The 15155-nt window shown below is 45.8% G+C and overlaps 1 protein-coding gene across 2 annotated transcripts; it reads left to right on the forward strand.

Annotated features, from left to right (window-relative positions):
* The first annotated feature begins 6642 nt into the window (after positions 1-6642).
* On the forward strand, positions 6643-10367 carry LOC128594085 (patr class I histocompatibility antigen, A-2 alpha chain-like). 2 transcript variants are annotated; one of them, XM_053602621.1, is made up of 8 exons: positions 6643-6726; positions 6847-7116; positions 7360-7635; positions 8158-8436; positions 8569-8685; positions 9124-9156; positions 9296-9343; positions 9718-10366. In XM_053602621.1, exons 1-8 carry the CDS (start codon positions 6660-6662, stop codon positions 9720-9722), a joined length of 1095 nt encoding a protein of 364 aa, XP_053458596.1. In that variant the 5' UTR covers positions 6643-6659; the 3' UTR covers positions 9723-10366. The 2 variants fall into 2 exon arrangements, with proteins under 2 accessions (XP_053458596.1, XP_053458595.1); XM_053602620.1 differs by having other exon boundaries at positions 6643-7116; positions 9718-10367.
* The last annotated feature ends 4788 nt before the right edge of the window (positions 10368-15155 follow it).

Genomic DNA, 15155 nt, shown 5'->3' on the forward strand with positions numbered 1-15155 from the left:
CCCTCTCTTCATCAACTCTTCCCACCCACATTGGGTCCATTTTGCTGATATTTGTATTATCTCTTTGAGTTAATAAATGTTTGTTATATTAAGCCACTAAATTTTGGGGTAGTGTGTTACACAGGCATAGATATGTAGTAAAGCTCTCCTACATTTCTACTATTTCATAGGTATTATCTACATCTCTGTTTTTCCTTGCCTTTTGATAACGTTGGCTACACCTGCTGTCTCCAATTCCTCTCCCCCTTTTCTTCTTTTGGTAGTTTCTTTCTCCTTCCTTCTTTCTTCTGTCCCTCCCTCCTTCTTTACCCTCCACTTTTTTCTTTTTATTTTGAAAGATCCTAACCTATAAAATTACCCCATGTGTTTATGCAGAGAGGAAGCACTATCTGGATCTATGTGATAAAAGTATAATGCTAGAATATGTGGGATAAAAATTCAAAAAGTTATTAATAGCATCTGAGGGGAAAATACCTGATAATTCTGTAGCTAAGGCAATACCTTTTAACTCTTCATTCTTCATTTTCCCTGAGTGTTTTGAGTACACATGAGCTACCTAAACTCTTACACATTCCTGATGAAAGTTAAACTGGTACAAGCACCTTGGAAATAAAATTAGCCTTAACCAGGATAGTTAAAGTACTCACACCATATAATCCTACCATCCTACTCTGATACTCTCTTGGGACCTCCTTGCCTATGTTCCTTGACATGTACAGGAGACATGTATACTAATGTTTGTAGAGAAAACTGGAAACAACCATATATACAACAACAGAAAAGTAGCAAAATTGTGGTATAATTATAGAATGTAAAACTTCAGTAGTGAAAATGAATGACAGCCACCCACATCAGGAGTAACCAATTCTCCTATAGCTAGTGTATGTGACAAAAGAAAACATGGAGGATGAGTTCAGTGTACAGGATGTTTAAAAGCAAGAAAAACTAATATTTGGTTTGGGGGATATGCTTATTATAAAAATCCTTAGAGAAATGAAGACTCTGGGGTTGGGACTGGGCAGCAGCCCATGGTGGCTTCATAGGTTCTGCTTCTTATGCCAGTGGCAGGTGCCCAAGTACTCACTTGATCATCACTCCTTGGACTGCAATTTCTCAAACTGCACCTTGGGATGCACCTTTGATTAATTCATTCCGAATGAAAAGAAAATACCAAAGGTCATTGCCAAGATCCCTACTGAGAACTACTTACATTAGAACAAAGCCACAGCCAATAGTAATGCACCATGTGACAGAAAAGAACAGGGTGTCATGAAAGTAGCCCTGGCTAGAACTAGATCATTGTCCCTCCACTCACTGACAGCTCTGTGGATTGTCTAGTGTAGAAAGTTGAAACTGATGAGCAAGGCAATTCCATCTTGCAAAGGAGTTAGTGTGTTACTTCTATTTACCACACATACAATTAAACTTATACAGAATTGGAAAAGCAGAGTGTTGATCAAAATAAATTAAACAGGAAAACATTATGTAAAAAAAAAATAGTATCTTACTAGCAGTGATAAAAAAAATAGAATCACCAAGGATGGAATAAAAAATATGAATGGAAAACACAACAAAGCTGCTTTAGAAAAACTTTAGAAGCACATAGTCAGGGTGCTTTTGAGAGTCACGTAGTATCTGAATCACTCTGACCACATCTCATTAGAAAACCATGTGAAAGATACTAAATTTATTATGGGATGCCCACTGAGTAGCTAGTTTTTGGAAAAACCTAGTTCTTAGATTTGAGTTAACCATTTTTGCCTACTGATCAAATCGAAATTATTGTCACAATGCTAAGCTAGGTGTGTGTAAACTGACAAGCAATTGAATCAGGTAAATATTTTTAAAGATATGTTTGAGGAAAAAAATCAACATTTCGGGCATTCTTAAAAAACTAATTTTGAAAAATTCTTTCTTCTTTTTTTCTCCTTCTCCTTCTTCCTCTTTTTTTCGGACACTGATACGTGCTAAGTTTCCCAGGCTGGTGTGGAATTCCAGGCCTCAAGGGATCCACCAGTGTTATCCTTCTGAGTCACTGGGAGAGTAAGTGTGAGCCACTATGCCCAGCTTTGAATATTCTTTTTAAAACAAAGATAGTGATTATTTTAAAGGCATAAAGAGCACTGAAGTCTTGGAGCTATCTCATCCAAATACTACATGTTCTCAATATTTTAGCAACTTACTGAAGTGAACATTCTTATTAAAGCCATTTGCATGGAAAACTTAGAGATATTACTGTATCTCCTTTCTCTGTCTCAGACTTCTTATGTAGCTCCTAATGCTCTGTGATCTGAAACTTTTACTCATTACTTTGAAAAGAGAAGTTAAAAGCATTACAGAAAAATAATCAGATAAAAGAAGCATTTGGTTTTTAAAATCCTGAAACAATAATTGTAATCTTGCTTTTGACAGGCAGGCAAAATCATTGATCCTCCTCCCTTCCAGAGGTGCAGCTTAGTTCACTCCCTGTGAATGTGGCCTGGACTTAATGGCTCACTTCTAACTGATAAAGCAATGAGGATGGACTAGCTTGTGACTCTGTAGGACATAAACCTCACTTGGTTCTCCCTCTCTCTTGGATCACATGCTCTGGGGAAGCCAGCTGCTGTGTCATAGGCAGCCCCATGGAAAAGTCTATGTGCCAGGAACTGAGGCCTCCTGTGACCAGCCAACAAGGAGGTGAGGTTTCTTCAACAGCCATATGAGTGAACCACATTTCATGGACTCTCCAGCCACAGTCAGATGACACAGCCCTGGCTGACAACTGGACTCTAACTTTGGGAGAGGCCCTGAGTTAGAAGATCTCAGGGAAAATGTTCCTGGATTCCTGAGTATCAGTAACTATGAGAAATAATGAATATTTGTTTTTAGAGGTGGTATGTTTTGGGAAATTTGTTACACAGGAGTAGATAACTACAGCAACTTCCAAAGAGAGAATGAATTATTTTTTTTTATTTCAGATTAACATGAGGGTACAAACCATTAGGTTACAATGTTTGCGTTTGTGAGGTAAGTTCCCTGTTGTAGTTGTGCCCCTCACTCAGGAGGTGTGCCATATACCCTTCCATTGTGCCCACTGAGGGCCCACCAATCCCCCACCCTCCTCCCCTATACTCCTTGCTCTTTCCCCGTCTCCCCAACTTGAATTAAATTGAGTTTTTCTCCTGTGAGGGCATGTGTTAGTTCATCTACTAGTTCATATTATTCACTTTATATTAGTATTGAATAAACTAAATACTTGCTTTTCCATTCTTGTGATACTTTAATAAAGAGATTATTTCTAGCCAGGCACAGTGACTCATACCTGTAACCTTAGTAATTAGAAGGCTGAAATGGGTGGATTGCTCAAGCTCAGGAGTTTGAGACCAGCCTGAACAAGAGCGAGACCCTATCTCTACTAAAAATAGAAAAAACAAGCTGGGAGTTGTGGCAAGCACCTGTAGTCCCAGCTACTCAGGAGGCTGAGACAAGAGGATCACTTGGGCCCAAAAGTTGAGGTTGCTGTGAGCTATGACATCATAACACTCTACCCAGTGTGACAGAATGAGACTATGTCTCAAAAAAAAGAGAGAGAGAATTATTTCTAACTTTATTCAGGTTTACATAAGATGTGAAGCCTCCATATTTTTTATGACTAAATAATATTGCATGATATACATATACCACAGTTTATTAATCCATTCATGGGTTGATGGGGCATATAGGTTGATTCTACATGTTGGCAATTGTGAATTGAGCTGTGATAAACAATCTTGTGCAAATGTCCTTATGATAAAATTATTTTTTTTCCTCTGGGTAGATACCTAATAATGGGATTGCAGGATCAAATGGAAGGTGTATTTTCAGTTCTTTAAGATTCTCCATACCTCTTTACAAAGAGGCTATGTTAGTTTGAAGTCCCATCAACAGTGTAAGAGTGTTTCCTTTTCTCTACATCCACACCTGCATCTGCAGCTTTGGGACTTTATGATGTGGGGTTTTTTGTTTTGCGGGGTTTTTTGCAATTTTGGCCAGGGCCAGGTTTGAACCCGCCACCCCAGGTATATGGGGCCAGCGCCCTACTCCTTGAACCACAGGTGCCGCCCTATGATGTGGGTATTTTCTCTATTCTCACTAAGGTTAGGTGATACCTCAAGGTGATTTTCATTTGCATTTCTCTGATCTTTAGAGCAATGCGCATTTTTCATGTGTTTATTGGCCGTTCATCTCCAAAGAATGAATTATTGCACTTCAATTTTCATTTGATCTGCATTAATTATAAGATATTAACATGTCATTTGCTTTTAGGATGTAAGAAGAATTTCCATGGCTAAAAAGGATGCATTTTATTACCACTCACAACCACCTATTCATTTGAACTTCTATTTCCAACTGTGACCCATTAAACACAATGGAAAGACCCAGGCCATCCTAGGCTGATTCTATGATGTCCCCCAGTAACCACCCCTCTGGTTATTCACCTTCCTTTAGGTTCAATCAACACTAATGTAGATGTTGCTATGAAAGAATTTGCAGATATAATTAAAGTCCCAAATCAATTGCCTTTAAGATGGTGATTATCCTGGAATGAACTGCCCTAATTAGATGAGTTCTTAAAACACTGGGTTTGTCCTGAGCACCAGATTAACAGGGAGAATGGCACTCAGTGCGAAAGCTTCAGGCTTTGAAAAAGGAGAGTTCCTGTGGCAAAGAATGCTGGTGGCAGCCCTCCCCCTTCTCAACCCTGACAGTTGGTAATCAAACAGGGATGGACCACAGTCCTGCAACTGCCAGAAACTGAATTCTGCCCATGGGCTCCATGTAAGCTTAGGGAGGACCCCAATCTCAAGATGAGAGAACAGTTTTGTGAAACCCTGAACAGAGAACCATCCCTGGATTTCTGACTAAGGAGCAGTAAACAAATAAATGGCCCTTGTTTAAACACAATAAATTTGTGGGTATTTAGTATGTAGAAATAGAAAATTAATATACAAGCTCAATAGATAGGCACATAACATTTTTTTAACTGGAATGAATTTTGAAATAATATGCAATTACTTGCATGAAAGAAAATATTTCATAACTCTTTTAGTATATTTAAGTTATGATTTTTAGGTGATTCAATTTTACTGCAATCTTATTCCTTCATTCAACAATAACTAATTTACTCCTATTATTTACCAGATGTGCCTTTAAAAGCAGGGGATACAATTTTGACCCAAACAGCCCAAAGCCCCTGTGCTCATGTGCCTTACCTTCCAGGGGCTTTACAAGAGTGATATCAACCCATTGGAGCATCTTAAATGAAGAAATGACAGAAACTGACTTTCACTAGAAGACTGGTGATCACTGTGGGGTAGAAAAGTCCTGGGCAGCAGATGAAGGGACAAGGCTACCGCCATATTGCAGGAGTGAGAGGTGGTGGGACTAAGGGGAGAAGGGGTTTGAGGGATGAGAGGGACAGAGAGAAGGATTGGAAAAGCAGGATGTGAGGAACAGGAGCAGGGGGAAAGAGTTGTAAAGCAGCTGAATTCTCAGATTTACATACAGTGTTTTACAGATTTTTAATACAGAGCCTAGCAGGGTGCTCTTTGCATTTGGTAATTAATATATTTGTGGGGCTGCCTAGAGCGAATTGCCTAATATGAATCATGTTTTAAAAAGTACCAAGTATCCCCTCCAAAATATGCACACAGTTCAGATGCGAATAATTCATAAAAACAGTCCGTGTATGAGCCCTGGAGAAGAGCATTTTGACTGTTGGAGCACATGCAACTTTGAAGTGATTAAAGTCCTACAACTCCTAGCTGAAATACACAGTAACAAATTCTTTGTATGAGGAGATGTCCTGAATTCACGTACAGACTAAGGGCTATAGAATGAAGATAATTTTAAACTACAATTCAGAGCCAAGACACATAGTCCGGAAAAGTAAAACTCGGGAGCTTTATGTCTAATTGTAATGAGTTCCGACACATTGCTCTATCAAGGGGCCTGTTGTAACTTCTTTTACAGATTAAATTCCTGATCATTCAAAGGTTACCTAGATTGTGCTATCCACTCAAGTTAATAACCAAGCAGGAAACTGGTTTCTATGAGAGTCTCTGTCAGGTGTGTTCAGACAGAACTTCTCCAGGTTTATAGAGAAAACCACCATCTCTACACCTCCAGTCCAGGGCGAGTTCACTCTGGTGTCAAGTTCCCTGGAGTGAGTTTTCTTCTAGAAGAGTCTAGGTCGGGAGGAAAGGAGTAGGAAGCAGGGCGTCTAGTTCAATGAGAGGATTCCGTGTGGAAGAGAAAGGGAAGTGGCAGGACCCAGCCTGGGGATCAGACAGCTCCTGGGCCAGAACTCAGGAGACAGCGTGAGGTACAGTGGTCGGTGCAATAGCAGAGGGGTCAGGGCAAAATCCTAGGTTCTGGGAATGGAATCTCAAGAATCTCAGTCCCGAGGGCGGCAGCGGGGATGCGGAAGCCCAAAGCTGAGGATTCCCGGTCTCCCAGCGATTCGCTTCTCCTCCCAGCTCTTGTCAGGTTCTTCTTCTTGGATACTGCTGACGCGAAAACCATTCTCATTCCCATTGGGTGTGGGTTTCCAGAAAAACCAATCAGCGTCGCCGGGGTTCCCTGTTATTATGTCTCCACCAAGCTCCCGGGACTCAGCGTCTCTTCAGATTCCGAGGATGGGGGTCACGGCTCCCCGAATCCTCCTCCTGCTGCTTTCGGCGGCCCTGACCGAGACCTGGGCAGGTGTGTGCGGAGTCGTAAAGGAAACGGCCTCCCAGGGGACCCCCCCGGCGGGGATACAGGACCCGGGAAGTCGCCCCAGGAGTGTATCGCGCCGGGTCTCAGACCCTCCCTCTCCCCCAGGCTCCCACTCCCTGCGGTATTTCTCCACTGCCGTGTCCCGGCCCGGCCGCGGGGCGCCCCGGTACATCGCCGTCGGCTACGTGGACGACACGCAGTTCGTGCGGTTCGACAGCGACGCGGAGAATCCGAGGATGGAGACGTGGGCGCCGTGGGCGGAGCGGGAGGGGCCGGAGTATTGGGACGCGGAGACGCGGCGCGTCAGGGGCCACTCACTGGGTGACTCAATGTGCGTGGACACCCTGCGCGGCCGGTACAACCAGAGCGAAGGCGGTGAGTGACCCTGGCCCGGGTCACAAGTCAGGACTCCTCCCCACCCCACGGACAACCCCGCGTCGCCTGTGTCTCCGGGTCCGCGACTTCCCTCGAGGCGGCGGGACCCGTGAAACCTTCCACGCGGGAAGGGCGCGCGGGGACTTTGACCGGCTTTAGTTTTCAGTTTAGTACGAAATTCCCGCGGGGTGGTCGGGGCTGGGCGGGGCCGGTGGGCGCGGCTGACCGCGGGGGCGGGGCCAGGGTCTCACACCCTCCAGTTGATGTATGGCTGCGACGTGGGGCCGGACGGGCGCTTCCTCCGCGGGTACTATCAGTTCGCCTACGACGGCGCCGACCACATCACGCTGAACGAGGACCTGCGCTCCTGGACCGCGGCGGACACGGCGGCTCAGATTGCCAAGCGCAATATGGAAGCGAGCCGTCAGGCCGAGTACTGGAGGGCTTACCTGGAGGGCAGGTGCGTGGAGTCGCTGCGCAGACACCTGGAGTACGGGAAGGACACGCTGCAGCGCGCGGGTACGAGGGACGCGGGGCGCCTCCCACATCTCCTGAAGGTCTCCCCGCTCGCCGTCTACAAGGGGAGAAAAATGGGCCGGACACTAGAATATCGCCCTCCCTCTGGTCAGAGTAGGAAGACGTTCCCAGACTAGTGTCCTCTGGGACAGTTAAGGAATGAAGTCTCCCAGAGAAACAGAGGGACAGAGTCTCCCAAATACTGATCATTGATTTTCTCTGACCCTGCAGTAGTTTTTCTCTCAGGCCTTGTTCTCTGCCCCACTCAGTTGTCTGGAAGTCTGATTCAAGTCCTTCCGGTCACTCAGGCTCCACTCAGGTCAGGACCCTGTTCTCCTCTTTGGAGACAGGAAATTTCAAGGAACAAGAGATCATCCCAGACCCCTAAGTCCAGGCTGGTGTCTGGGTTTCGCACTCACTTCCACACCCCAGTTGTCCTTTCCATTCTCAGGATGTCACATGAGCGCTGCTGGAGTGTCCCGTGAGGGATGCAAAGTGCCTGAATTTTCTGACTCTTCCCCTCAGATTCCCCAAAGACTTGTGTGACCCGTGACCCCACCTCTGACCGTGAGGCCACCCTGAGGTGCTGGGCCCTGGGCTTCTACCCTGCGGAGATCACACTGACCTGGCAGCGGGATGGGGAGGACCAGACCCAGGACATGGAGCTTATAGAGACCAGGCCTGCAGGGGACAATAGAACCTTCCAGAAGTGGGCAGCTGTGGTGGTGCCTTCTGGAGAAGAACAGAGATACACGTGCCATGTGCAGCATGAGGGGCTGCAGGAGTCTCTTATCCTGAGATGGGGTAAGAAGGGATGTGGGGGTGTCATGTCTCTTGTCAGGGAAAGCAGGAGCCTTTATGGGAAAGCAGGAGTCCTTTAGCAGGGTCAGGGCTGAGGGTTGGAATAAGGCCCTTCACCTTCCTGTCCTTTCCCAGAGCCATCTTCCCAGCCCAGCATCCTCATGGTGGGCATCATTACTGTCCTGGTTCTCCTTGGAACTGTGCTGACTGGAGCTGTGGTTGCCACAGTGATGTGGAGGAAGAAGAGCTCAGGTAGGGAAGGGGTGAGTGGCAGGGTCTGCACTTTCTTGTCCCACTGGGATTTCAACTCCAGGTAGCATGGTGCCCCACCCCATTACTGGGGAGTTCCATCCACACACACCTGCTTAGCCAGTTGGGGATCCTGTGTGCCAACACTTACTCTTTTGTATAGCACATGCGAAAATGAAGCACGGAGTTTTAATGTGATGATTGTGGTAATGAAGATCTGATCCTCATCAGTCACTAGTCAGAGGGAAAGGACCTGGCTCAGGACAGACTTCCAGGAGGGCAATTGATCCACTCTTTCCTTCTCCTGTGATTCCTGATCCTACCCTGGGTCTTCGGTCAGAGTTCTGGAAACTTCTCTGAGATCCAAGACTGGGGGTTTCCTCTAGGACCTCGTGGCCCTGCCTGCTGCCTGGCCTCTCACAGGGCATTTTCTTCCCATAGGTGGAAAAGGAGGGAGCTACACTCAGGCTGCAAGTAAGTATGGTTGGGTGGTGATCTGTGAGGCCTTTCGGATACTGTAAACAGGAGCCCATGGGAGTTCCCAGTCACATAATTCCTCCTGTACCCACATCTTCTGTGGGCTCTGACCAGGTCCTTTTTTGTTCAAACCCAGGCAGCGACAGTGCCCAGGGATCCGCTGTGTCTCTCACAGCTTATAAAGGTGAGACCCAGGGAATGTGATATGAGGGTGGGGTGGAACAGAAGGGACACAGCTGGGCTGTGGGGACTCTTGGATGGGACATTCTGAGTGTGTGGTGGGTTGTTCAGTGTCACAATTTGCTATAACTAACCTGAATTTGTTCCTTATTTTTTTTTTTTTTGGCCGGGACTGAGTTTGAACCCAGCACCTCCGGCATATGGGGCTGGTGCCCTACTCCTTGAGCCACAGACGCAGCCCAAAAGTTACCATTCTTTTTTTTTTTTATTTGTGGTTTTTGGCCGGGGCTGGGTTTGAACCCGCCACCTCCGGCATATGGGACTGGTGCCCTATTCCTTGAGCCACAGGCGCCGCCACTTATTTTTTTTTTTCTATAGCATGAGACAGTTGGCTTGAGTGGGACTAAGTGTTCACACCTCCCATTTGTGACTTCAAGAGCCTCTGACTTCTATTTCTGCAAATGCTTCGGAATGACTCTGCATCCTTGTTTGCCTGATGTGAGGAGGTGGGGAGGCCAACATACTGCCATGTCCACTGTGACACCTTCTCCCACATTAACCTGTGTCCCTTCCTGATTATCTTTCCTGTTACAGAGTGATAGGATTGGGAGGTCTCCATCCCGGTCTGAACTTCACGGTGTACTGAGCTGCTTCCCTATCTAAAATAAGAATTTGAATGTAAATTTGTTTTCTCAAATTCTTCGCATGAGAGAGGCAAGAGGGGAAATGAAAGGGAGACATAAGAACCTTCCAGAATCTTGTTTGCTGTGCTAAGTCTTTTGCAGGTGGGGACAGGAGAAAGCTGTGAGGAGCCGAGGGTGGATTGGGCCTGCGCCCAGTTGGTACTCAGTCCATCATGGGCTTTATGTGGTCACTACTTGTCAGAGTCATCCTCGCTGCACCATTGTCCATTTCCCTTTAGTAGAACCTTGTCCCAGCAGGACCTGTGATCACAGGGGCTGACACATAACCCAGGGTGGTTCCTGCACACAAGAGTCTCTGTGATATCAAGAGATAGAATTTTCACACTGTCCTGTACACATCTCAACCATAATCTGAAAAAAAACAGAATGCTTCAGAAAGTAACAATTCATTTCAAATTTTTTAGTTATGCACGAAGATTTAAGAATAGTCTTTTTTTTTTTTTGTAGAGACAGAGTCTCACCTTATTGCCCTGGGTAGAGTGCCGTGGCGTCACACAGCTCACAGCAACCTCCAAATCCTTGGGTTTAGGCGATTCTGTTGACTCAGCCTCCCAGGTAGCTGGGACTACAGGCGCCCACCACAACGCCCGGCTATTTTTTTTGTTGCAGTTTGGCTGGGGCTGGGTTTGAACCCGCCACCCTCTGCATATGGGGCCAGCGCCCTACCCCTTGAGCCACAGGTCTTTTTTTTCTAAAAAGAAATATCTCTATAAGCTAACATGCTAGGATTCTGACATGGGGATGAAGATTTCTTCTGCCTTAAAAAGGGTCGGAAGAATTCTTCTGAATCGAATCTGCTTTTAGATTTAAGTTGAATATTAGGAGAGTCAAGTAGGATAAGGCTTTCTGATAGTCTGCAGTGTCAAATCAGATGAACTGGAACAGCAGCAGAACTGAAAATGTTCTTACAAAATATAGCCTGTCTTGTATCCACGACTCCACATCCCCACTGGGGGTGCTGCGCCAGTACTTTAAAAGTATGTGTTGTTGCAAAGGCATAATTTCAGCCCCACCACATGTGTACTGGGTTGTCCAATTGCAGGAACAATGAAACACCAGAGACCAGCGCCTTTACAGGGTTCACAAAGGTACATTGCCAGTTAATAGGTTAATAAAACTCTAAAACTGAAGTCAAGGAATACTGCACAGTAGTTATTCCTGAAGTTAGTGTGTATTTTCTTAAAATTTAATGTGTTCCTTTTTTATGAAAAAGAATATCAACATAAAAAAAAAAGAATTTTCATACTGTCCAGCTCTTGCCCTCCTCCTGGGGCTCTTTCCTAGATGGCATTGTCCATCTTTTCCCCAATGTTTTTATTATTTTATTTTAAAGTTATTTTTAGTTTTTATGGATACAAAATAGTTGTCTATAATTGTGGGGTACATGTGATATTTTGATGCAGGTGTACAATGTGTAATGATCAAATCTGGGTAGTTAGGATATCCATCACCTCAAACATTTATCATTTGTTTTGTAGGAAACATTCTAAATTAGATTAAATTAAATCGTCTCATTATTTTGAAATATACAATAGATCATTGTATTAAAAAATGTATTATTTGTGACAGGGTCTCACTTTGTTTCATGGGCTAGAGTGCAGAGGCATCTAGCTCACTGCAACCTCAAACTTCTGGGCTCAGACATTCCTCCTGCCTCACCCCATAAGTAGCTTAGATTACAGATGCTGGCACCAGGCCCAGCTAATTTTTCAAAAACTAGTTAGTACAAATGGGGCCTCACTATTGCCCTGGCTGGTTTTGAACTCATGGCCTAAAGCAATTCTGCCACAGGCATGAGCCATCCTGTCCAGCCTAGTAACGATTGTCACTCTATTGTGCTACTGAACGCTGGGTCTCATTTCTTGCATCTAATTGTTTTTGTACCCATTAACTAACCCTGTTCAGTTCCCCCTCCACACTACCCTTCCCAGCCTCTGGTAACCATCATCCTGTTAGCTACTGCCATGAAATCAGTTTTTTAACTCTCACTTAACACAACACACAACTTTTTTCTTTCTGTGTCCAGTTTATTGCACTTAATATAACATCCTCCAGTTCTATCCACTTTGCTGTACTCAACCTTTTTAAAGGAACCATATTCTGGAATTAGCAGAGAGAAGGGAGCCCATCACTTCTCATCTTAGGTAAATTTTCTCTTCTGCTCTGCTCCCCTGTCCCCTCCCTGCCCTTATTTCTAGTAACCTTAGAACTGACTCCACTTCAAACACATGGATTGTTAAAGCAGGCTCTAAGTTAGATTTATACTTGTTTGCAAAATCGGGCCCATAGACAAGAATTTTTCTTTCTGAGGAGAGAAATATCACTGTGTGCTGCAGTGTGCAGGAGGGTCAGTGTGGAAGAGGGGAGTGAGAGAGGGCACACAACAGCACTGGGGAGAAAAGCAAAGGTAGCCTGATGTCACTGTGAGAGGTTTGTCTGCCAGATACAGGACTTTTTACATCTAGGAAATGTCATTCAAGTTAAAACCAGAAAACTTGCAAGCCTTGCGGAGCATGTGTTCTAGTGGGAAGAGACAGACTATATTCTGTGAGCAGACCAAATACGGCAAGTGTTTATGTCACAAAATGGTAAGTGGAACATGACCCAGAGGGTGGGTGGGGACAGGGATGGTGGTTATTGTGCTGGGTGAACAGCAAGGGACTTGTCGCAAAAGTGATCTTTGAGGAAAGATTTGAAGGATATGATGAATTATCAATGAGGATGTCTGGGGAAGTTCTTCCCAGGCAATGGGAACCTTCTTCCACAATGGCACAGAAGCAGGAAGGTTACTCCTGTTTGGGGAAGAACAGGAGGGCTGAACAGAGAGTCCCCAAGATGAGGTCAGAGGTGGGGCTGGAGCATGTAGGAATGGAGGATTTGGAAAGGGTGTGACTTTTGCTCTGATTGAGATGGAGAGTTAGAGGTCAGTTTTGAGCAGAATAGGGACATGGCAGGACTTCTCTTTTAACAGGGTCTCTGGCTGCTGTGCTGAGAACTGAACTGAGAGGCAGGGGACAGTGGAGCAGCAGGGAAACAATAGGGAAGGAGAGCAGGATTCCAGACTGCAGATACTGGTGTGAGAAGTGGAAATGGACGAAAGTGGTGGATTCTGGATACATTTTGAAGATGGACTTTACAGCATCATCTAATGCATCTGGGTGTGAGGAAAAGGAGTCCAGGAGGACACCCACAGCTGTGAGCTGTGTGAGCAGAAGGACTGAGATGCCATCAGTGGAGACAGGGACAACTCTGGCAGGAGTGTGTTTGAGGAAGGGGCATCCCAGGAAGGGGCATTCAGCGGAGGAAGTGTCCACTAGGAATGGAGGGGAAGGAGATGGGGAAGGAGCTGGAAAGACATGTCTGGAGTTTAGGAGAAATGTCTAGGCTAGAAAATAAATTTGGGGGTGACACCATATAATTAATATTTAAAGCCCTGAGCATGGATGAGGGCACAATAGAGTGATGGGCTGTAAAAGAGAATGTTACAAGAATGCATCCTGGACCTCCAGGGCTGAGGATGTGATCCGACCACATGTCCAGAGAAGACTATACAATTCTGACACCACATCCAGAAGGCACGTAGAGCACGGAGTCCCAGAATTTACTGTGTGTGGGAATCACCTGGACATGGTGCTGAGACACATTCAGGAGTTGAGCCAGAGACTCTGTTCATGACAAGGGTGGTGCTGATGCAGCTGGTCTTCAGATCACACTTTAGTAGCAACATTGCATACCAGGATCCCCAGGGGTGTGCGCATGAGCCTAAACTGCAGGGCTTGTTAAACAAGTGAGTCCTTGGACTTATGGGTAATACTCTGAGAGTGGTTCTGAGGTGGGGCCTGAGTATTTTCTGTAATCCTAGTGCTCAGCCAGACTGGGAAGCCCTGAGGCCAGTGAGCAGAGAGCGCCCAGGGTGGCTCTTCAAGCTTTTTTAAAACATCCTTTTATCCTTCAGAAAGAAAAGGGCCATGATGTTGGGAGATTTGCATCATTCTCTCTATTGTCGGGTAGGGCCAGGCAGAGAATTCTGGAAGTGACTCTCAGCTCTGCATAAAGAACATCTCTGGGACAGCGCCTGTGGCTCAGTGGGTAGGGTGCCGGCCCCATATACTGACGGTAGCGTGTTCAAAACCAGCCCCAGCTGAACCCAGCCCCGGCCAAACCACAACAACAACAACAAAAATATATAGCCGGACATTTGTGGCGGGCGCCTGTAGTCCCAGCTACTTGAGAGGCTGAGGCAAGAGAATCGCCTAAGCTCAAGAGGAGGTTGCTGTGAGCTGTGACGCCACATCCCTCTACTAAGGACAATAAAAAAAAAAAAAGAACATCTCTGAATGCCGTACTCAGACACTGTTCCCTGGACTGATTTCTCACTCACTCCTTGGAGCAAACAATGGAAGCTAAATATTTCTAATGTACACATAAAGCAGTATGTACCCGGTCTGACAATTAAGTTCACTTAATTGGGGGTGATACAGGGAACTCAGGAGAAGCTACAAGATAGAAGCTACATCTCCTCATAAGCTGTTCTCAGTAAGTTACAGGAGAGAAGTCTCCATCTGGGTTCTCCAGCCCAGAAACAATACTGTGATGGCACAGTGAGCCTAGGACACCAGGAGCAAAAAAAGATAAGCAAGATGGGAGGCCTGCAAAGAAAGGGTGCAAAGGAGTGGCATGCTCCAAAAACAGTCTACAGCTGGAATCCTTGGGGGATTAAGTCTGCAGGAGATTCCCCTCCATGCACCCCGTTTAAGTGGATGAGGGCCTGGACGGAACTCCAGAAGGGTCTATCCCTCCAGGCATGGGTTGTCATGAAAAACAAAGAGGAACTGAGGTCTCACAGGACTCTCAAGGGCATGGAAGTCTGTCTTTGGCAGTGGGTTGGAGCGAGTGCAAGCTGCTTCTTTGGGACAGGGCTGGAGGCTTGAGTCTCAGCACTTACTGGAGCAGCACTGGGTAGATTTAGACTGTAGCTTACTCAACAGGAAACTCTGGCTGCCAGACATCCTGCCACCTTCAGAGAGCCCCAGGAAGGGAGCAAAGATTACTGAAACCTTGACACAGCTCACCCCCAAGGCGGCCCATTTGTAGCAGCTTTCTAGAATCCCA

This window comes from Nycticebus coucang, chromosome 9, assembly GCF_027406575.1.
Source record: "Nycticebus coucang isolate mNycCou1 chromosome 9, mNycCou1.pri, whole genome shotgun sequence".
Classification (NCBI taxonomy): Eukaryota; Metazoa; Chordata; class Mammalia; order Primates; family Lorisidae; genus Nycticebus; species Nycticebus coucang.